This window comes from Anomalospiza imberbis, chromosome 5, assembly GCF_031753505.1.
Source record: "Anomalospiza imberbis isolate Cuckoo-Finch-1a 21T00152 chromosome 5, ASM3175350v1, whole genome shotgun sequence".
NCBI classification, from domain to species: domain Eukaryota; kingdom Metazoa; phylum Chordata; class Aves; order Passeriformes; family Viduidae; genus Anomalospiza; species Anomalospiza imberbis.
In genome coordinates, this window is record NC_089685.1 from 44,105,773 (window position 1) to 44,130,088 (window position 24,316).

General features: G+C 37.8%; 1 protein-coding gene across 5 annotated transcripts in view; it reads left to right on the plus strand.

The window, feature by feature from the left end:
- The window catches only part of VEZT (vezatin, adherens junctions transmembrane protein), a 48,086-nt gene extending 27,854 nt beyond the window's left edge, over positions 1-20,232 (plus strand). For 2 of the 5 annotated variants that reach the window (XM_068190400.1, XM_068190398.1), the window contains exons 6-12: positions 2,353-2,502; positions 6,602-6,749; positions 9,573-9,904; positions 10,526-10,719; positions 14,837-14,937; positions 16,054-16,261; positions 19,054-20,232. In XM_068190400.1, coding sequence (XP_068046501.1) covers positions 2,353-2,502; positions 6,602-6,749; positions 9,573-9,904; positions 10,526-10,719; positions 14,837-14,937; positions 16,054-16,261; positions 19,054-19,640 — 1,720 coding nt within the window. In that variant the 3' untranslated portion in view covers positions 19,641-20,232. Of the gene's footprint in view, positions 1-2,352; positions 2,503-6,601; positions 6,750-9,572; positions 9,905-10,525; positions 10,720-14,836; positions 14,938-16,053; positions 16,262-18,276; positions 19,010-19,053 lie in introns of those variants that run through there. The other 3 variants (XM_068190402.1, XM_068190401.1, XM_068190399.1) reach the window with 3 other exon arrangements.
- The last annotated feature ends 4,084 nt before the right edge of the window (positions 20,233-24,316 follow it).

Genomic DNA, 24,316 nt, shown 5'->3' on the forward strand with positions numbered 1-24,316 from the left:
TCTATACAGTAAAATGGGTTTGGAGCTGTAGGAAAGGGGAAATTCACCCTTTCTTTGCTTCTTGCTACTTGTGGCTGATATGCAAAGCTGATAACATTTTGATAATATGTAAGTCCAATTAAAATACATAGATGATAAGAGAGAGACTTTACAAGGGTGTGTGGTGACAGGGCAAGGGAGAATGGCTTTAAACTGAAATAGGGCAGGTTTAGATTAGATATTAGGACAAAAATTCTTGACTGTGAGGATGGTGGGACAGAGGAACAGATTGTTCAGAGAAATGGTGACTTACCCATCCCTGGAAGAGTTCAGGGCCAGGCTGTATGGGACTTTGAGGAGCCTGGTGGAATGTGTCCCTGCTCATGACAGGGGGTTGGGAATTAGAGCATCTTCATGTCCCCTTCCAACCCAAATCATTCTGTGATCTGTGAAGATCAATGAAACACTAGAAATTTAGAGATATGACATGCCTGACAGAAGGACAGATGATAGATTCTACTAATTTAAATTAGTCAAATAAGGAAGAATATTTTTATAAAAAGCACTGGAACAATCCATTCCAGAAGGAAAGCAGATTGTTTTGCTGAATACTGGCAGTATGTGCTGTGTGTGAGTTACGCTATATTTGTTCTCTGTAGAAGGTGGAAAAGTCTGCATCACTGTAGTAGAACAGATCTCTGTCTCTTTTTTATGGTAGAAGAATTTTGCTCCTTTTCTTTGAGCTTTCTTCTGACAATTCACACAGGGTTGGGTCTACAAACTGATGTGAGAGTTTATACATAAACACTTCCAGTTGTTACTTCCAAAAGCTAGAGGAAGGTTAGAGATTGGCATGTACTGCATTACATGCTGTGTTTCTCTAATGAAAGATACAGCAAGGCTAGCATTTTAAATTTAGAAATGGAAATGAACACAGTTTATTTTTTTTCAGATTTGAAAGTCATTTATGAGATGTTATATAAACCATTTTAATAACACATAATTTTAAATGGTATGCATGTATTTTATATTGTATTTCAGCTAGCATATTCAATATCTGGCAATATTTGGCATGAATCTTCTTGTGTTAATGGTGCTAAACATACTGCTATATGGTTCCAGCCTTACTCACTGGGTGGGCTGCTCTGATTTTCATATTTGATAGTGAAGGCCACAAGCTATTTCCCCTCCCAGTCAATGTGCAGCATGGTCCAGCTAAGCACATGGAGTAGGACTGATATTTTCCTGGCAGTGTCAGTCTGCTGACGACTAGGTCAGCTTTTTAGTCAGATGGATTACAGAAATATTTAACAATGCAGCAACACACCTCAGGCTTACCAGGTACCCTATATGCTTTTCCCTTTTAAGTGACTGCGCATGAAATCACCTCTTCACTCTTCCCTGGGAAAGGTGAGAGCAGAAGCAGGCTTCCAGTCCCCAAACAATTAATCACAACTGATTGCCCTGTTGTCCAGACCATGTTCATTCCTGAGTTGATTCTAGTAAAAACAGTCCCAGCAAGTAGAGTGCACCTAGGCTGTTTCCAGAGTCTCAGTTACTGATTGTACATGAAAAGATGCAGCTGGAGCTTAAAGTTCCATAGACCTGTTCAATGTTCACCCAGTTCACAATTAATTTTATTTCCAGATGAGGTGATTTCTTACAGTGCTAAGCCAATCTGAGTTATATTCTAATAGGCAAATGGCATAGTTTCTCTTAAATGCTATATTCACCTGAATAGCCAGACACCAAATGTATTTTCCAATATGATTGTATGGTGTATACGTGTCATGTGTTTTCCTGTCAAGACTCACAAACACAGCTGCCAATCATTGCATGATGATAAAATCTATGTCAGCTCTCAAATAATATTTTTCTTCACCTAGAAAACTTTCTGCATCAGGAAGGTTAAAAGAATATACTGTTTTGTATGGAAAACTATGTGTTGACACCTTTTTTCTGCAAAAAGTATTGAAAAAGTAAATTTGGATATAAAGGGGTAGATGTTAAATACATGTTTGTTAAAACTTCCAAAGCTGACAGTGGGCTTGTAATAGTTTTGTATCCTGATTGAGATAATGTTATGGCATGTCTGCCATTACTGTACCATTTTGGAAAATTTTAGAGACAATAAATGTGCTCAGGAGTTTTGCCACAGCTCAGATGAGAATAGATTAAGGCTATTTACTGAGGAATCCTGGCTGCTGTCTGAAATTTTGATTAAATATAGCATTGATATGATCAGGGTTTAGTCTCATAGTTACTGAGTGATTTGAAAAAACTTTCTAAATAATGAAATAGGAAAACTGATGTATTGTTCTTTAAAAATACTTTAGGACATCTGTACAGTTGTATCACATTTTACTTTTCAAGTTTGCTTGACAGGGTCAGTGCCGCTTGCCCATTTAATAAAGCTGGACAGCATCCTAGTCAGCACCTGATTGGCCTCCGGAAAGCCGTCTACCGTTCTGTCAGAGCCAACTTCCGAGCAGCAAGACTGGCTACTCTGTACATGCTGAAAAAATATCCTTTCTGTAAAAACACACCAGTTCAGGTAGCCCATGTTGCCTACTTGCACTTGTGTCAATGTTGAGAGTTAGGATGTCTAGAAACATACAGTATCTATTTATGTATCTAAACAAGGGAAAGAAAAGGTAGCTTGGTAAATTGGGCCTTGTGTTTGGTTTAGAACATGCTTTAAATTTGCCTCTTTGTGTACTGTGCTGTGTGATGAGATTCAGTACACTGAAAAAATTGTATCATTATTGACACGCATGCTTATGGTGTAAGTGCTGATGATGTGTTTCAGAACCCTTCAAGATTTTGTTTTATAATTCCTCTTAGCTCAAAACATCCCTTGCACCAAAATATCCTCTTCTCTGAACAATATGGCCTTTCACTCGACATCTCTGTCATCCCTGTGTTCAAAGGTAAGTTGGTTTTCTCCTACCAAATTAACTGCAGCAAATTAAGCTTTTCTGTTAATGTATATCTCAAATATGTTAGAAGGAGATCAGTCTGATGAACATGTGACAGAGAATTAAAAATTTTAAGTCACAGCTTTATTTATGGTGATACAAATTGCATAAACTTGATATGTTATCATTCTCACTTCTATTCGGTAGAACTAGAAGTTCAACAATATTTGTGTGTGGCTAGTGTACCCTCTTTAGTCAGATAACTGTCTTCGGTAAGTACAGTTAAATAATTTTGCCCTAATTAAAATTTGTTCCCATGTAGGAGAGAAAGTATGCAGTCATATTTTAGGCTCATACCAGGCAGTTGTGTCAAACTTTGTAGACCAGTGATTTAATGAGATGAAAAATCATATTGCTTACATTTTGTGTGGAGAGACAGTTGGGTACTAGCAGAAACAACTCAGCATTTTCTCACCATTCTTGCTCTGATTGTTCATGTCAGCAAGAGTGCATTGCTCAAAATCACAGAATGAAATGCCATAGAAAAGAGTATTTTTCTTTTAATTCAGAATCTAAGGTTATAGAAGGATGCAATGGCTGAAAGCCTAAACTAGAAATTAGGCACTTTGGGTTAAGTATTTACAGGATGTCATGCAGACCAGTTCAAAAGCTCTCTGCACTGTCCTCCACTGAATTGTGTGGTAACTCAGGCAGTGCTTCCCTCGGCATGCTAGCTGCTTAACATTTTTATTCTTAAGAGCCTTGTGGGTTCTGCATCATGGGAATCTGATATATTATATACAAGCTGGAAGGAGGAAATCTTGTAGCTTATGTTACTGGCTGATGTTAATAATCCTCAGATGATGCAGAATGGTCTGATACTCCACTTCCCTTGAACTATTTTAATAGGTAGGACTTGGGCATTGGACCACGTAAACTTAAAAAGCTTGGATTTTGTTGTGAGGTGATGTTCTTTGCTGTCAAGGCATAAATAGTGTTATTCTTTTATTAGTGATAAAACCAGACATTGGATAGTAGTATTTTAAACTGAGTGATATCTTACCCTATTAGAATGGAATGCACATAAAATGCATTCTGTGTCTTTGAGACACACTGAGCACAGGGACATTTGCAAATTTCCTGTAGTAATTCTAGTAAAAACTTGCTCCTTCTCCTCTGTAAAGGTTTAGTTATTGCATCATGAACTATTAGAAAAACACATACCTTTAAGCTAAAGAGAAAGTAGTACCCTCTTGAGATTACAAAAGCCTAAATTGCCACGCTGAAATATCTGAGTAGAGACTCGTGGGCATTTTTCAGTGCAGTGTTTCTTCCTTGACCAGCCAGTTCATCACATGCTTAGCTCACCCCTGGTGAGCAGGCGAGAATTTGTAGAAGAGCAGCTTGGATTTCCCAGGGATCCAATGAGGCCCTCGTGTTAGGTCTTCAGATGGGAATGTGCTTTTGAAGACTAAAATATGAATGTTAAATTGTTACATACAGGGATACATTAGCATTCTTCTTTTTCTATATGTAAATAAGAGTGTCTAACCTGATAGACGTTAGACATTCACTGTACAGGTATTTTATTCTGGATTTGACATGTCATTATTAAGTAGCATTGCCTTCTCTTCATTCAGGCTAATAAGGCATGTAAGTTAAACAGAAAAATTAAATATTTTTACAGAGACACAGAAAAATTTAACTAATCTAAGATAGTTAGGCTTTAGCATTTTGGCTTTAACAGAAGTCAGTAGGGCTAAAAATACTATGAGATCAAAGTGCATGAAGGAAGTGTGTTCCTGTATATAATGGTGTGTATATGTTTAAAGTTTCTAAATGTTTGATCCTTAGGAAGCTAATGGGGGCATGGGATCAGTTCTCTGCTTTCATCTGTCAGATAGAAGTGGGAGTGGAATGGCTGCAGTAGAGGAGGGCAGGGCAGGAGATGCAGGAGGCCACTGGGAATCCCTGGCTGAGACGCAGCATTGGTAAGTGGCTCCTTGGTCAAACCTCACATTGGAATTTATTTTTAGCATGACTTAGGAATCCATGTGTGTCCAAACTGCTTTTTGTGGCTTTCATATTGTTGGAAATGCCATGTTGCAGGAAAAGGCTAACAAAGAGTACAAGTAGTTTCTAAGATTAGTGGTCCTGAAGGGTTTTGACCTGTCTTTTCAATTTCTGATGGAGTTATCACCCTCATCCTATGTGCTCCCTCTGCTGGGCATGCAGTCAGGTTAATTTAAAGTAGACACCATTTATGTGAGGCAGCTGCTGGTGACAGCAGTAATATTCTGAACCTACTTAATTTACATTGCAGGGTTTTGTTTGAACACTTAATAAGCTTCTTCCTTTCCAGACATTAGGAGTAAAGGAGGGAGAAATGTGGTTTTTTAGATCCTGGGCACTTCACTTTACTGTTTCCTGGGACACAGAATATTACTTTTTCCTGCAATGTTCTTCTGCTTAACTGGTAAACGTCTCTTGAGCAAATCAGTTTTGCAAGTTCAATCCTATGAGAATTTGGCACATGGAAAATTTGGGTGTGAAAGCAGATGGAACTCGTAGCTTCCCCCAGAAAATACATTAGTTGGACAAGAGACAAGTGCTTCTAATTGGCTTTATGTGCAAGAGATGAGAGCATTTCTAGATCAAACTATAAATGAAAAAAACCATATTTTATGTTAGGACGATATTTTCATTAATGCTTTACAAATATATATATGTGTGTGTGTGTGTATATATATACATACACATATATATATATATATACATATATATATATATCTGTGGAACAGATGTGATTTTGTACTTATGGCCATAAGTTTACATTTCTGTTTTAAAATGAATTTTACTATTTTGTGACTGGGTAACTATCAGAAAATATGCCAAAATCTTGAACTGTTCCTCCCCAGCCTGAGGTTATTCCAAAATTAGTGCTATGTAAAAATTAATGCTGCCTAGTCTATGAATTATTTTTTCTGGTATCAGTTATATTGGGCTTACTTCCTACTTTTTAAGCATTTTTGAGGACTAGAAATGTGCATTTTCTTACTGAGATTTTAAATGTGCTGAATGGTGTTGATGGATACCAGTTTGCCATTAATCCTGCCAAGATCATGATGTCTTTACAGTCATATAATCAATAAAGTTAATGGTATGACACAGTCAGGGAGCTCCTGTTCTTCATAGAGCTCTCTGAAATGTCAAAGACCTTTTACTGTAAAGACCTCTGAGCAGTCCATCCACAGAGAGACCCCTCAGTGAATTCACATCCTGAGTTTAGTCTATAACACAGGCTACCTTTAAAACTTAAAATTGCACAGTTGTTCTCTTTCCTCTGTCAATTTCTGGTTTAAGATTGACATGAACTATCTCTTGGAAACTCAATATTTAAAAGTAAGCTGTTTCACTCATTCAGAAGGAATGCAGGGATTTTTCATCAATCGACTTTGTTTCTTTTTATGTGTTTATATTTTGACATAGGTGTTTTGTCAGTGTCTTATCTCTGATCCTGCTAAGAGCCTTTAAAACTTGTGCTTCAAATAAGGATTGCAAAACAGGATTCAGGTGGATTTGGGATGAAAGTATGTGATTTCATAAAAATTACCTGGAATAAAAAACCTTATTAAGTATTTCTTTCCATTTCTGTGTGTTTAATGCAAAAGTGGCTTTGTTTACCACCTTAACTCTGGCTAAACTTACCCTCTGAACTCAGAGAGTGACAACGTGACCAGCTACATCTGTGTGGTCCCCTTTAAACAGCTGGGTCTGGGACTGAATGAAGAGCAGGTCTCTGAAGAGGAGGCACACAATCTGACTGATGGCTTCAGTTTGCCTGCACTCAAGGTAAGCTCTCCTAAAAGGGCTTAATGCATCCACACAGGCTCCTGGTGAAAATCTTTCTGTTGTCATGAAGTCTTGTGGCTTGTACATCCTAGCCTGTAGCAACACACTGAATTGAGGGTAAGGTGTAATCAGTCAGGCTCTTATCATGTGTTTCTACATTTATCAGTGTTCACCTGATTTCTTTGTGCATGTAGAGAAAGAGAAGTTACTCAGTACAACATTACGATATTTTTCTGCAAATAATGGAAGTTCAAGTCAGTGTTCTGTAATCAGCTTAATCAATCCCCTTAAACATGATTTTTTGCTCTCTGATTTCACCTGATTCCAGGTGAATAAAATAATTTCTGGATTTGTACTTAATCCTTTTTTTATCTAATCTCTTGATGTGAATAAAAAGAGAGGCATCAAAAATCACAAATGAGTTGTAAATGCTGAAGGCAGTAGCTGCATTTAGTCACACTGAGGAGCAGAAATCATAAGCTTGGACCCCTGCTGCCGTGAGCCAGTGTGGTTCTTTGATCTTTGAAAAACTTCTAACTGAACAGTGACAACCATATAATGGCCTTTTTATCTATTTTGTTTTGAGATGCTAGGGTTTTTTTATTTTTGAGTCCATTGGAAGGAAGATCTAATTTGAATGCAAGCTTTCTATACTCTAATGACCCTCTGCCAGGGCAGTTCCCCTTTAGCACTGTCTTTTTTAATGAAAAATTCCATTATTATATGATTTATGTGTTTCTCTGGGGTTGGCTTTTGTTGCATTTTTTTCCTCTTAATTTATAGACCTTGACTTCTTTTGTTCTGACAGTAAATGCTACCAGTAATAGTGATTACTAAGCTTTGAGGCTTTGTCTAATTAGCTTTAAGCTAAGAGCTCCAATAAATAGCAGCTTTTAGGATTTTTCTTCTTGCTTTTCATTAGCTGAAGTTCTAATTGCAACCATGTAAGCCTGCTAATTTGCCCACTTCTTTTTAAGCACAAGAAGCCAGTCAGAGGTGCCCAAGCTTGTAAGCTAAGCCTTTGTTTACCTGCAACTTGCAGTAATTTAACTGAACTCTGTTTTAGTTAAACTGGTGAGGATGCTTTCTGGATACAGTTAAGCTCACAACAACTAGTAAATCTCAATTTATGGTAGCTCATAACAGCCAGCAATGTAGACTGAGTGTGGTATAGCTAAACCAAGCTAAATTAACATAAATCAGTCCTAAGCAGATTCCTGTGTAGGTATAACATACTTTGATAACCCTTGGGACATATTTATGTGGTGAGCCTTGGATATATGTGCAGACCTCAGGGGTTTTTTTTCACTTTGAGAGAATTTGTCTTTATATTAAAATGCAGGTCATGCTAAGCCATATGGCAAATGTAGCATGAGTCTTTTTGCTACCTTGTCCTTGAAGTAAAGCAATTTAAAGAGTGAAAATTTTTCACTTAAGTAAAAAAACCCAGTTAAAGCTGAGGAGAGCCAGGTGGATATTTTGTGTCAGCAAAGCTCAATCATCAGTAGTTATTAGCAGAGCAAGCTGCTTGCAACCATAAATACACCTGGAATTTCCTTTTCTCTTGTCGTTGTGCCTTTTTTCAGGTAGGTTTTTGATTGTTATTATCAGTTCCTGAAGTCCACTATTTCTGTGTGCTACTTTTTTACTGCCTGTGATTTATGTCTGGTGGAAGGGATTGGTGCTTCTTTTGTGCTTGTTACAGCATGTGCTTTTGATTTTTTTTATTCAGGGCACCACACATTCAGAGACACTTCAGTGATTGCTGCCCATTTGTTTGATTTGTATTTTTTCACCCAGCCAAATCAGTCTTGCATGTGTACCCCAAATTAATTTCATGTCATTCATGTATTCTTTTTTCTCATGAGCATCTTTTGTAAATTGAGATTTCTTTTTTCTTTTGGAATACTTTCTCAGTTTGCATCCAGGTATTTTTGATGTGATGAGTTAATGTTTTGTCTTCCTTAGTCTGGAATGCTTGCAAACAAGTTTCAGTCTGCACCTCATAATCACCTACAGCTGATCCCTTTTAATAAGGGCCATTATTGCAGAGAAAAGTATCATAACTTTCCCTTTACATTTTAGACATAAAAGGTGCTGCTGTACTGTCATGGTCTACTGAGCAAACTTCTCTAAACTAAGAAAACAGTTCTTTTCATTTCATTGAAAGTGGAAGTTCTCAAGAAATTGAAATTTTGGACTGCCTTACTCCCAGATGGACTGGTCTCTTTAATACCATATATAACATTGTGAATCAATCAATTTCTTAAAAGCCTTTCCTTCCTTGGTAGTATTGGTGGAATTTCTTACTTTGGCTGAAAAAAGAAATAAGTTAGCAGCTCAACTTTCTTCAGATGTAGAATATTTTTTGTTGAAGTACAGTGCAATTAGGCTCATGTTTCAAGGTTGGGTGTGGGGCAATGCAGTAGTTATTAGATTGTAGAAATGACAGCTTGGCCTTATAAAGGGAAAAATGTCTTTGCTGCCACTGGAATTTTGGCAGCCCTTTACAAGCTGCAGGGTATGTGGAGATTATAGCAAATAATGAAACTGGCCAACGGGAATATGAGGTTTTGGACTCTGACAACTTTATGAGCATAATTGCATTTAATATCCTTCATCAAGGAATTAACAGTCACCTAAGGTTCACAAGATCTGAACCTCACATGCTCTGGAATACCCTTCAAAAACAGCGGATTTTTGCAGTTTTTTAAAGTTCCTGTTGCTGGCCAAGGAATGTTTTCCCATGGTGTATCTGTACATTTACTTTGGAAACTGACTGCCTTCCCAGGTGCACAGAGCTAACCCTCCCCTGTTTTCCAGGTCCTCTTTCAGCTTTGGGTAGGGCAGAGTTCAGAATTTTTCAGGAGGCTGGCGCTGCTGCTCTCCCCAGCCAACGCGTCCCCCGAGCCCTCGGTGTCCCCGGAGCGGCTGCCTCACCACATCCTGCGCGATGTGACCCAGGGCCTACCTCACACCCACACGGCCTGCTTGGCAGAGCTCAAGAGGAGCTACGAGTTCTACCGCTACTTCGAAACCCAGCACCAGTCGGGCTTGCAGTGGCCAGCCAGGAGCAAGCAGCAGTCCAGAGAGCTGAACACTCTCCAGACAGCCGTACGCAGCTTGCAGCTGCATCTCAAGGCCCTGCTCAATGAGTAAGTGTACACATGAATTAACAGAGTATGCAGAAGGCTTTGGACTTGAACTTCTTTGGGTTGTCAGCTTGTATCCCCAGCTAAAAGCAAAAAAGTCTTTGCAGTCATAGTCATATCTTTACACAATATGGGCTCAAAGATCCTTGGTTTACTATGAAATCTGATATTTTTCCTGGGTATTCTCTGAGTATCTGGTGAAAACTTGAAGATAAACAGTACACTAAGATTTTTCCTTGCTTTTGTCACTCCCTTATAAAAAATATGAAAACACAATTATCTTCTATTGATTTTGCCACATATCAAATGCTTTAGAAGAACATTCAGGTCATAGTAACTACCTAGTAAATATCCCTAAAGATTTGTCACTGCCTTGGTGAAATAGTTGAGACTGTCCTACTCATTTAACCTTACATATAAGTATTACTATAACAATTCCAGGTAAGCAATGTATCTTGATGTAGAAAAAAAATATTTTAAAGTTCTGGGGTATCTGTGAGGAATTGACTGAGTTGGGTTCTTAAAACTTGAAGAAAATAACAGTATGTTACATTAAATGATTGAAAGAATGGTGAAGCCAAATATTTATTATTACTTACTGCTGTTTGTCTCCTCATAACTTAGGGTAATAATTCTTGAGGATGAGCTTGAAAAGCTTGTTAGCACTAAGGAGATGCCCGAGTTGACAACAGAAGCCCATCAGGTTCTGGAACAAAAACTAAAGTTTATTCAGCCTCATATCCAGGCGAGCAACAGCTGCTGGGAAGAAGCCATTTCTCAGGTGGAAAAAATGAGTGGAAGAAACCCAAATAAAAAAGGTAAATGTGAGAGATTAATTTAGCAGCTAATGGGATGCACTTCAGAGATGAAATGGTCAAAGGAATCAATGACAGTGTTCAGCCTATGTATCAGAATTTTAGCTAAAAAGGTCTTAAAACCATACACTTTGAAAAACTGTGTGCTTATATTGGACTTCTTCATTGTGATCACCTTGAAGCTTTTGTTTCAGCAAAAAATGCAACCATGTTAACTCAGTCTGTTAGACCTGTGGATTCAGATGGTTACATTTTCAGGTGTAGACTGATCATGGCTTTTTGCCTTTGATTGGTGAATCACCTGTGAAGGGGTAGGATTTTAATGAATCGCCCTCAAGATTTTCATTTATTTACTGCATTAAAATGATGTCATTAATTTAAATGATAATGACATTGTCATGAAACTTTTTTGACAATCACCTTTCCTGGAACATTTCAAATCATGGAGTACATGTTGAGCATATAATACGCATTCACCTCCTTTCTCAAAGAGAGTGAGCTAATCTCTGGTGTTCTTAAAAGTCTTAGTGAGCAGCATATACCAGCATTTTGTTTGTTGTCCCTCTCGTTAGGGATCTGTACTGCCCATGCTGTTCTTGTGAGGCATAACCAGCTTAAATAACTGAAGTGAACTTAGGCTCTCCTGACATGGAATTGAACCTGTAATTTCTAATCTTTCTTTTTTCCAGGAGCATTTTTACTGTCCTAGGAAGGCACAGCCCAGCATCTGAAAAATGCTGATAATGGAGACTGCACTAGGAAAACTGGGGGGTGGAACTTGGGGTATCAGCAAGTTACCTACAGAAATCCAAATCTGAAGTGCACTATGTTCTTAACGATGTATAGGTGGAATAGCCAGTAGATGGATAAATATTGCTGTGGGCCTAGAGGCAGGCAGGCCAACCTTGTTCTTGCTTACATCAGAACTGGGAGCACTGGGAGGCTTCTTGCAGGCTCCGTGCAGGTCCAGACATGGTACAAACAAACTCCTGTACTTTGCCTGATAGTGCAGTCTTACAGCTTCCCCCTCAGTGCTGTGTAAAACAGCCTGTGAGGATGTTAGATGTAGCCTGATACACTTGCATGTGCTGACCTGTTGCGTTTTGTTGACGCTCTCCACAACCTGCAGTTCCACTGATCTTTCTTCCCCTTTCCTTAAGAGTTCTTTCTAGACTACGCACCACAGTATTTTTAGTTATTTTAGTTTTATTTTTACTTTGTGTATAAATTTCACAGCAGGCCTTTTTATTATAACTTGCTTCCTTTTAAAGTTCAGTACAAAAATAACCTCGTGTGTGATCTAGAAGGAAGGGATTGCATGGGAAATAAAAAATAAAATAATCCTTCACTTTTACCCACTGGCTTTCCTGGAAATGTGCTGGGATTGAACCTCTATTTTGCAACAAGTTTACTGAACTAATCCACAGGAGCTTCTTTAACTTATTTTGGTCATTGAAAACTATTTTTATCTGACAACATTTGACTTTCCTGATATATTTCTAAGCCATCCAGCTTCTGTGAGTTGACCTTGTCAACCTGTACATGAAATCAAGTTCAATTCTTTTGCTGTCTTCCTACAAATTTTAACAGCTGGTCTGTCAGTCATGTTATGTAAATTACTTCAATAAATTCTCTCTTTTTTATAATACTTTATGAAAACTCTTTGGGAGAAGATAGATTCCTGTTGAATTAATGTAATAGCTCAGCACAGCTTTTACATTTATGCATTACTATCCAAAACTAAATCAATCTTTTGACAACAGCTGTTTCAAGAACCTCATGGGCTTAGAGCATTTTGTCTAGGTGGATGCTGAGCGCTTTTGCTGCAGCAGATGTTTAGTTCAACTAACTAGTTCAGCCAGTAGAGCATCTGTATAAAGAAGTGAGTCCCCTTCAACAAGCAGTACATGCTTGCCCTGAATCATTATATGTCAGAGCTGGTTTCTTACAGGTACATTAAACAGCCAAAGCAAAGCCTTTCAGCGTAATAGATTGAACACTCACACCTTCCTGTCAGCCTGTCATTGGTGGTGACACCAGCATGTATCTTACATTTTAGCATATAATTCCTTCAGGGAATGCAGTTTGGCTTCTTCCTTTACATGATTTGGTGTATTTCTAGAATCAGTGCCTTTACATACTCACTGATCCTGTCAGGTACAGAGCAGAGCCTCAAAACAAGTGGGACTTTAGCACATTTAAGGGACTTCACCTCTATTTAAATTTCTTGGGCAATGATGGACCCATCTATCACTCATCTGCATATACATCTTTGCTCATTTCCTAGAACTTTCAGCTTCTTTTTGTTATTCTGTCACATTTTTTCATCACTTAATAAAATTTATCACTTAAAGCTTCAACAATTTAAGCATGTAGCAATCTACTGCTAATATTACAAAATGGAGTACTCTTTATGGCTAGTTACAGCATTGTATTAATGATCTTTGAAACAATGGCCCTCAAACTGTTTAAATTCCATGTTTTTTTCCTTTTAAACCATCTTTGCAGATGTACACAACTTTTTTAGTTATTTGTAAGAGCAAGGCCATGGTACTCTGCTGCAATCTCACCATCCCTAAGTGTTCAGTGTATAGATTAGAAATGGAAAATAGGGTTAGGTGGGGCTTGGCAAGGTCATTTAACCCATTTCCCTTCTCAAGGGTAAATTAGTGTTTGTGAGTAAATGTTGTTTACCTCTTCCTAAAAAATTCTCTTTAGAGACATTTTACAGTATTTCCAGGCATCTTCTCCAGCACTTAATTCCATTACCAGTAGAATGTTATTACTGAATAGAAGTACCTCTTGCTGCCATTTAAAAGCAGTACTTCTGATCCACCCACAATGGAAATCCATTTCCTCTTGATGGCTCTTACATTCTCAAAGATTATTATTATGCTTCTTTCTGTCTTCTCTAATTGGCTCCCTATGTTTCAGCTCTTCCCTGATGACTATACTTTATTTAGTCCTCTGTATAATTTCCAATGTTTTCCTCTATATTCACTCTAGCTGGCCCACTGTGTTACTGAATGAAGGGGCCCCAGATGGGGCAGTATGCTCCATCCACAGCCCGATCAGTACCAGAGTAGAAATGTTATTTCATATGTCTAACAGTCAGTGCTGTTGCTTGTATGTACTAGCTTGCAGTGGGGTAGAGTTGATGGTGAGGCTCCTCACCTCTTTCTCAGTGGTGCTCCCTGGTCAGTTGTGATGCATTTGTACACTTGGCTATTCTAAAGCACAAAAAAATTTGCAGCCACTATCACCAAACTGCTGGGTCTGAAATCCATTTCTACCTGGGTTGTATCTCTGATTTTCCAATATTATTTTTTATTCTAGTGGTGCCCTTCAGTGTTCTTGCAGATTATCCCCAAATCAGCAGATTTAATGAGATGCAACACCTCTCCTTCACCCACTGGCAATATTGGAGAGTATTGGACTTGAGACAAATCCTCACTCAATGTATTCCAGTCTGAAAATGGTAATCATGCTGTGATGATCCAAGAGGCTGTTCTATGCACCTAATAGCAACTTTTCCTGGCCTTTACATTTTCCTTAGAAAGATGTCATGACACCATATCAAAAGTCCCACTGAAAACAAAATGCAGGATATCTTTGATTCTTTCTATACGCAAGACTTGTTACTGCATTGCAAAATTAACACCTTCTATTTTCAACAAATCCACAATGGCTGTTATTTGTCTCCTTGCTACCTTACAAATACCTTCCTGTAAACGTTCCTTAATTATTTCTTCCAATATTTTCCAGTTATTTGAAGCCACTTTACCTATATTTTTTTTAAACTTGTGAACAAAGTCTCTTCTCTGGTTTTACTGATTTTGCTTGCCATCTGCAGGTTTTCAAAGTCTATAAAATTTCTGAGATTTGTTAGTTGAAGTGTTTCAGCACAAGTTCCATTGGACCCAGCTTCTATGAAAACAGCCAAGTTACTTAAATGCTGTCTAACAGTGTTTCAGTGTAACCTAACCAGCCTTCTCACTGTTTTTTTCATGTATGCAAATCCTATTTATGAAAATACCTGGACCCTTCCTGAGTGAGTCAGAAACATCATTCAATACTCACTTTTATTTCTTTTAAATACCTTTTCTTTTTTCCCCTAAAGGCCAAATTGAAGTTTCCTGTGACAACCTACAGCATACTACAGTACCTTTAACACAGCCTGCCATATACATAGAAAACAAAGATCCAATCCCTGAAGAGCAGGTAAAAAAAAAAGGGTAATTTAAAAAACATTTAAAATAATAATTGGGGATTATTTGCTCTATCCATTATTTTTTTCAGTTGCTTGTGCAGTGACCTTGTTGTCTTGCCAAGACAGACAAGTAAGTGGCCAGTACCACTTCAAAATTGGACTTGTAGAAAAAATTGTGTACATGCATTTTGCTGTTCCATGGGGAGGTATTCCTCATCCTGGAAAAAAGAGCACTAGTATTCATTTTTCATATATAGCATTAGAAATGAGTGACCAAAGGAGAGCAGCAACACAAGTCAGAGTAATAAAAAGTGAGAATCGCTAAAAGGCAGTATATTAAATAGCCCTACTTTTGCTGGATAAACAGACATAGCTGCAAAAGTGACAATTCAACCACAAATCATCCTGCCTTCAGTTTGCTTAGTCTCTGCATTTTTGGATATCTTTCTGCTGTAACACTGAACAATTTTTTGTTTGAGGATCTCTTAGGTGATGGCTGGCCTGTCTTAAAGAGAAGTGGCCCTCCTCCATCCCGGAATTGAGTGGTAGATGCATTCTGAAAGCACAGTGAACACCCATGCTGTGCTCTGTCCCTCCCTTGCTTCTCCCCCACATGTATTCTCTCTAGCTGTTTTTCCATATCAAAAAGCTGGGACTAATTACTTTATTGAAAATTTGTTATAACATAAATGCTGCTCTGTTTTTTTATGCTTGTAATCCAGTATATTTAAAATTGGAAGAGAAGTTTGCTATTCTCTATATCCTCCTAATAAGGATTTATGTAAGTTAAATTAGCAAGAAGCATGACTACCAAGAATTGGTTACAGTGTAAATTTAAAAAAAATAAACCCACATCAGCATTGCTTATTTCCACCTGTAATTACAGAGAAATGTAATTTCCCGTTTTCAAGGTATATCACTTGATCCTATTTGTGTATGAAGGTAAATCTCGTTAATGAATGGACTTGCTCCAAAATCATACAGATACAACCAAGAGCAGTGTCAATTCCACTGGCTGTGCTCAAACAGGGCTCCATCCTATTACACATCGCTTGATCATGAATCAGATTGTAGGATTGCGTCCACCTGACAGTGAAGATCAAGAGTTTCTTCCTTTCTTTCTTTAGGAACTGGAAGCATATGTTGATTATTCAGATACAGATAATGAATACAAAAGGGAAGATTTTTACTGCTTCTCCCAAGAAGAAAGAGAGAGACAGGAGCGAGAGAGACAGGAATCTAAGAGGGTGTTACAAGAATTGAAATCTGTGCTGGGATTCAAAGCTTCAGAAATTGAAAGACAGAAGTGGAAACAGCTACTATTCAGTGAACATGGTAAGCATTTCTTTTGAAAATTAATTCCTTCCTCAAAAAACATAGGTGTCTCTTTGCCATGAATTTCTGACTATGTTGGAATTCAGACAGTGCTTAGCTGTAGTAGTGTCTTTGATAGAGTTTTGTGGTCCTAGTTGCCATTCCATCTTTTTATATTTTAGCAAACATTTTACTATATATTGAAATGAACTCATAGAAGTGAGAATTTGGCTTTAAGCAAAACCCTGAGTTAAAATATTAAACACACAATTAAGACATAAAGAAAGCTGTCAGGATATAAATCATGCAAATTGAGCTGACTTTCTTTCATGGCTTTCCAGTAAATACAAATTTTTATCAGGGTGCATAAATAAATTACTTTTCAGAATTTAAAGATACCAGCAGAAATATTATCCCAGACGTACGAAAGTATATAGGTTAAACTGAAGAACTAGACTTCGAAATATTAGAGAAATAAAATAATAAAATTGGCTTTTGTTTCCATGAGAGAGTGAATACAGAATATGTTCACAAAAAAAAAAGCCCACAAACCACCTAAGAAGAAGAGTTCTTTCAAATTAGCCTTTACTAACTCTGAGGACTGCTAGGTAGCTCCATCCACTTGCACTTGAAAGCAGGATATGAAAATTTCTCTTGCCTCAACAAGACAGCTTTCTGTTAAAACTTGAATCCTCTCACTGCTTGTGATATTTGATTTACTCTCTTTAAAATCAGCAGGAGTTTGACTTTTCATTTTTCTTATTTTCATTTCTTTCTCTTAAAGACAGGTTAGGAAAAGCTTTCTAAAAAGTTCCATGTTCTATGTTATGCAAAACAACCCTCAAGTCTGGCACTATATCTAAGGATTCTGCCTCTGACAGTATCTACCAGAAAAATGACCATGGATTGCAAATTTTCAGTAATTTACTAGCAACACAAAGTAATATTCAAAGGCTTTAATCTGTTAGTGAAGGCACCCAGCTAGCCATTCTTACTTGTCCTAACAACGACATGAGGGCTTTTGGTTCCTTTAAGGAGGGGCTGATGAGGGTTTCCACATAAGAGGTCAGCTCCAAACATGCTGATATGTATAAAGAGCACAACATGAAGTCAATTGGAGATGATAGGTTGGATTCCAGAAGAAAAAAATATCATCTTAGCAGAGCACTAGACTAAAGCAAGTTTTCTAAGGCCCAGTACCATGGTAATACTTCTTACAGTATGGGTAGTAGGTAGTTTGTGGGAGTGTAGGTAAGCTTATGTTTCTGGTCCTTTGGCCTCCTGTTGAGCCACTATATGGAAGTGCTTTTGAAAAGGTCTGCTGAGTTTTTAGTAGTTTCATTTCCATTTGTCAAACACTGTAACACTTTCTTCTGCTGCAAAATCAGTTCTAGCCTTTCCCTAACCTCTCCCCTGCAAAAAAGTTCATTCTGTCAGTGGTTATGTTGTATCCAGCGTTTCCCTTTCTCCACCTTGTCCATACAACAGTTGTTATATAGCTGTTTATCAGATTTGGAAAGCCATACTCTCAAAACTGACGAATTTCACCCTGTTTTTTAATTTGGCAACTCCACAAATTGGCCAGCTACCAATCTCAAGTATCTATTTATTTTTTGAGAAATTTTGCCTTTCAAAGTGTTCTTTGAAGGAAGTAGGCAAGAAGTTTGCTCCCAGATTATAAGATTACTCTGCATATTCCTGTCTCTTCAAGCAAATGGGCAGAAATAAGTAGCAACATATTTTTTACGAGACGGGGAAAGAACTACTCCATAAACAACTGAGATGAGTCTGGTGCAGTGCTCCTTTGATATATAAGGTTTTAAAGCAAACAGTACAATACACATTCAATGCCACAGTCTTTCAGTGTGCTAATGACAATAGCTATCAATGTGACAGCCATAATGATGTGCCTGCCGTCAGCTAGCTAAAGTTAATATTACTGAAATAGGATGCGGTTGAAAAATTCTAATACCATGAATTTTGCTTCCCATGAAAGTTTGTGTATTTCCCAGAGTTATTTTCATCTCTGCTTGCAGGGGTAAAGTCAGAATGGAATTAGAAAGGGAAATGCAACTTGGGAATCTGCTGTTGCTGCTCTCATTTTTGTTCGTGCTGCTACTATAATGGAGCTGCTGCAGTTTAGGGAATCTGTTACTTGGAAATGGACATTATATCGTTTTCTTAAAATGAAAGACGTCTGTTCTTCAAGGAGTGATTGTACTGAGTTACACTAACCCTTAACACTGGGAGGAGAGACTTCCTGGCAAGCATCCCATTGCTGGCAATGGGACAAGCTGCTGCTACTAACTTCAAGAGAGGCTAAATTAAACCACTTTATTTGTGACGACACCTGACCTGACTGTGTGGATATGTGTTGTATTTGTATGTTGTGGTGTATGAGATCAGATATTGCCTATAAGGACTTTTTCATGTACCAGGTGTCTTCAGTGGATTAGGTAAACTGTTGTTCACAAGAAGACAGTTAAATCTGTATGCACTACAGTAGTTTTACTTGGGTTTTGCTTTAACACTCAATACATCCTCTATGTTTGATGCTGGCTTTAAACACCATCAATTTTGTACTGTCTCTTCACGTCACAGATGTTAAGGAATAGTTACAAGTAGCCATTACATTTCACTTCAGCTTTGTGATTAGAAAACATATTAAGTTTTGGTGTGGGTTCTGTTTCTGTTGTTTTGGGATTTTTAAAAGTAATTTTAACCCTTATAATCTTGCATCTTTTCAGGCAAATAAATTATTTATATATAGCAGCTTGCTTTTAGTTATCATTTAATTTTTTCCCCCTTTTAAGCTGCAGTGAAACCCTTGTCTCCTGTAGAACCATTGAAGCTACTAAATAATGTGGAATCACGTATGAATTCACATACAGAAAAGCAGGACTGCAGCCAAAGTTGTGATAAATCTGAAGAAAAGGACTCTAATCCAGAAGTGAATGCTGCTGATAAAAGCAGGACAGAATATTTGTACGAAGATCCTGAGATGGAGAAAAACAAAGACAGTATTACAGATAAAGTTACAGATGTTCCTACAGGGGCTGAAGAAAGAACGTATTATCAGTGTGAAGGGGATGCTGAAGAGCTCAAGCCGAGCAGTGTGGATGGAGTAGAGGCTTTACAACCTCCCTCTAAGGATGCATTACATTCAAAAATCAAGGATAGGCTGGCCCATCTCCACATATCAACAGATTTTAACTTCACATCTGGTCTGGCTGCACAAGTTGCTGCCAGGTCTTTCACTTTTACTACAATGCAGGAAGAGACTTTTGGAGATGATGGGGAGGAGGAGGAGGAGGAGGAAGAACAGACACAGGAGAATGAAGACCTTGTAGAGAACTGTGAAAATGAAGAAAGAGGCTCTGAAAGTAAAGGAAAAGTATAAGTCTGAGCTGAACTTTATTAAACTAACAGCAGGCAGTTTGATGGAAAAAAACTAAGGTGGGGGGGTTGAAGCTGAAAATACTGGATGGAAAAAAAAGGAGACCTAAATATAATACATCATGTTCCCTAAGACTGATAACACTAAATAGGACTTCTAAGTATATTGAAAATTTGCAGGTAAGAGAAGTTTGGGCTGTATCCAAGAAATAGATGGCTGTTCCCTTTTTAAGATCCTAGTGATGGGGGTTGGAATTTACCTTTGTTTTCTGTTTTATTTATTTATAATATGACATATTGTAGTTTTTCATTTCTAAAAAGAGGAAAACCAATGTTTTGATTTACAACAGACTCCAGTTTTTTGCTCTCTGATTCTTCTGTCATGGTTTCAATGTTTGTTCCAACAAAAACTGCCAGGACATTTCTTTTGGAAGAATCTGAACTGTTCCCTGTGGTCTTCCCCCACCACTTTTGTTTCACTTCTTGTGTCTGCAGTGTGTTGGCTAAGCCACGATAGGCATTTGTGATTCTGCAACTAGTGATGTGGCACCCAGCTAAAATGTAGAATTTTAAATAAAAATTTGAAAGAGCTAGTATTTGATGTGTCCTGGGGTGTGGGGCTGAAATAGTATGAAGTTAGTCATGCTCCATATTAAGGTTTATTTAGAATTTTATGAAGGGTTAATAAATGATGTCTATAAGTTGTAATTCATGTTAGAGAAATGTGTTGTAAGTAAATTTTAGGGAAGGTTATAAGCACACCAGTAGAAAGTACTATATATAGCTAGAAGCTATATATTGGATTGACAGAGATGAGAAGTAAACACCTATTTATTAAGCCAGCTATTAATTGTTTGTTAACCTTTTGTAAACTGAACCTTAATGTAATTGTTTGATTTGATAGAATGATCAATTGTACATTTTTGCTTATGTGCTGAAGTAATTTTCTTAAAGGAAATTATCTGAGAGCTTAACAACATGCAGTGTTTTGTTTGAACACCATACTTCCTTTTCACTAATGTTCTTTCACTTTTCCTTAGATCACAACTTTAACCTGTGGGATTAAGAATCCATGAGAGAACTACAGTTGTGTATTTTGTTTCTTGTAACTTAGTTAACTGATGATGAAGTCTGGATGTTTGGTGTGAGGTTATGTGAGTTGCTTTGTTCTCTGTGGTGGTGTTACAAGGAGCAGGGAGCAGAAAACTGATGCTAACCTCACAGAGGAGCTGGTTAATGGTTTCATTGCCCTCTCTTCCTTTTGCTCTCTGACACAAAATGAAGCAAAGCTCCTATGTCTCTAATGGTAAGAGCACCACTTCTTTGTGTGGAATACTCTACTTGGACCCAGATACACTTCCAGGACAAAATACTGCATTAGTTACTTAGAGTATTTATTGGGTTTTGCAGATTCTATAGAGTAAAGGGCTTTTTAGATGCTGGTGGTGCAAAGCAGTATCTTTCCTAGGATGGTGTCATGGAAAGCGGGGAAGGTAACGCCGATCAGCAGATTAGGGTGGAACTCTTGACGGTATGTCAGAAAACAAGTGTTTTCTTTCAACTCCCTGGCCTGTATTAGTGATTTTGCATGAACACTGTGAAATATGTGGACTTTTCCACAGATGGTAAAGAGGGAAATACCAATTGATAGAGAAGGGAGTATGACTTAGTGTTGTTTCACTATATAATGCCTGTCTTCTCCCTCACACACAGGTTCTGGGAAGAGAATGTGTTGCCGTTTTTCATTGACCAGTAGCACTGTGTTTTGTGTCCTTTATTTTGTGTAAGTGACTGGAAGCTAGGTGGTTGATGTCTTAAGGAGGTTGTAGAAAAAAAAATCATATGCTTTTCATAGTGTATTCAGATGATAAGCCTCCTCTTAGTGGTAGAGTATATTCTTCTATAGCTAAAGATTAGGCTAAGATGACGAAAGACTTTTATTTTCTCTGTGGTAAGCTTTTTTTTTTTACCAAGTCTAGAACAGCTGCTTTGGATAGATTGTGTTTGAAGCACTGTCCATGCTTCTGAAGAAGTCTTCCTCATTCTTGACTTGAGATCCTCACAAAGTGCCCAGATATTTTTTGTTCCTTGCTAATTGTTCTAACGGCCTAAATGTATCTTCCATTAATATTTTTCCATGAACTCATCCACCATCATCTCATGATCTGATGTTGTATATCCCAGAAAGGGTACTCCTGACCTTTTTCTATGGGATCCAAATCATAGTTTACAGGGTGTATGGCTATGATACCAACCTGGAAATATGATCAGATTTAGGATATTAATTATCACTGTGCTCACAGTTTCAGAAGAAGTCAGTAGTAGCCTGAGTTTCATTGGTACTGGAATCAGTGACAGATCTCACATTTCTAAAAGCTGCTATCTCTTTATTCCTTTGTTGCAATCCTTAGTAAAAATCCTGGAGAATCTACTTTGGTGGCTCACTTGGGGTTCAGTTTTATTATATGCTGGTCTTGGTAATGAAAGTGGCCTAAAAAAATCTGTCCGTCGTGAGTTGTTCATTTTCATCCAGCAGATGTGTCAACACGGGGGTTTTGTGGCCATGTTATAAACCAGTTCATGAGTCCATCCAGGTGAAAAATTCACCCTTTTAAGCCTTTTTTCCTTGTCACCATTCTTATTGCAGCAATGCAGTAACACCAGTCACCTCAAAACAGCTGTATCAGCACATAAGTACTGTGTTGCTGGCCTGAGACTCAGGATTGCCCACATTTACATTATTGGCAAAGATGGTGTAGGGTGAAATTACAGCCTTGACATTAGTCATGGCTGTGATCAAACAATGACTTTTTGGAGGAAGTCCTGATCCTACTTTGAACAAGTAGATTTTCTACAAGCAGTTTAACTGATTTCCATGGTCTTACTTCATGCAGTCTTAGAAGTTGCCCATATGAACACCTGGACTCACTTGTTTTCTCTGCCTCTCATCACCTCTGTATAAAACAGCTATCGGTCATTTATGTTGATCTATTTAATATTCTCCCTGAAGAAAAATATTGCTAACAGTGTACAGCGCACAAAGCCTGACTTCTCTTGATTTGATAACCAGTTTCCGTCAGTATATGTCATACACTCTGTTATGATCCAGATTTCCTCATAATTATGTCATTTGAAATGACTGTATATATATGCTATAGGTTCCTTCACGAACCTGACAGATTTCTTGGCATAATTTATTGCTGCCTTTAAAATAATGTTTATGAACACAGTGAAGTGTGCATTAACTCTAATGAGTTGTCTTAATATATTGAGCGTGTCAAGGTCTGAGTGTGGTTCTGTGTTCCTTGGCTCGTTATTTGAGATAGGGATTTTTGTGGAAACAGAACATTTGCTTCTTAGAGCTTTGTAACTTTTTGAAACATTTAGCAGGAAGCCCATACTAAATTATGGGTTATGACAAAGAATATCAGCAGCCAAAATCCTTTGTGATGAGCAGAGCTAACAATAAATGCATTTTCCCTATCCCATTTCCAATTAGTAGTTCTGTGAAATAAATAAACAAGTAATGATATAGGGTTAAATAATTTCTTCTCCTTCTACCTGGAAAGCACTCCAAAGACAATATTTGCTTCTTGGATTGGATTAGTTTAATACTACATCTTTTTATATCACTTCACTTTACAGCTAAAGATCTAGGTAAAGGCTTAAATCTAGGCAAAGATCTGTGATAAGAAGGTAACTTGTTCCTTTTGTTAAGTGTATGTATTCATGACAGAAATTAAATTGCTTTTTAGAATTAACAGGTTTCATACTATCTCATCCGAGCAGAGTGTGAGAATGGCACTTGGTCAGTGTAAAGGGCCAGTCTGCTCTGGGATCTTGTCTGTGACAGGGACTAAACAGATGCTGAGGGAAGACTATTGTGTAATGATACTTCTCCAGGCTATTCCTCAGCAATTTGTGGCTCAGGGACTTCTTGACCCACTGGTGGTGGATGTCAGCTTAACAGGTTCTGATGGAATCCTTCTCCCTAGATTTGCGCAGCCTCATGTTTGGTCAATTATTCCTAGTTGCAGGATGGGGTCATTACTGTCTTGTACACACAAGAAGATTTGTCAATAAACTTCTTTGATGTTCTACTTTCCTCAGTCCTTCTGCAGAGGTCATGTTTTCTGCCTTTTGTTTGCTTTCCTTAGAAATCTCTCCAGTTTTGGATGTATAATGACCAAAGTGCAGTGCAGTACTCCAGACTAACCTCAGCAGTGCAGAGTACAGAGTAATCATCACCTCCCATAAAACACCAAACCATTCAAATATATTTGAGTCCATATAGAAAGAAAAATCTTTTTAGATCTTTCAGCCCTAGCTATTAGGATGGCAAATGAAAATATTTGGTCTGATGGAGGAGAAATATTTATTCACTGCCAGCAGGATTTGGCTGGACAATGTTTTTCTTTGCTAACAAAACAAAAAGTTATTAAAACAAAATGATCTCCCAACAGCTGCCACCTGGTCTAACACAAACTAAAGATGCCGAACAGTACTTGTTTAAATTTCAATTTGACTTTTCAGAGCTTTTTTGGTCTCTGATGAATAAGCATTTATTGCAAAATATATTATCACACCAGAAACATGGCAGTGGATATATGGATATCAGAGATCAACCATAGGCCTCTGTGGCTAATTTTTGAAATGCTTGGTGGTGTGCTTTATTCATTT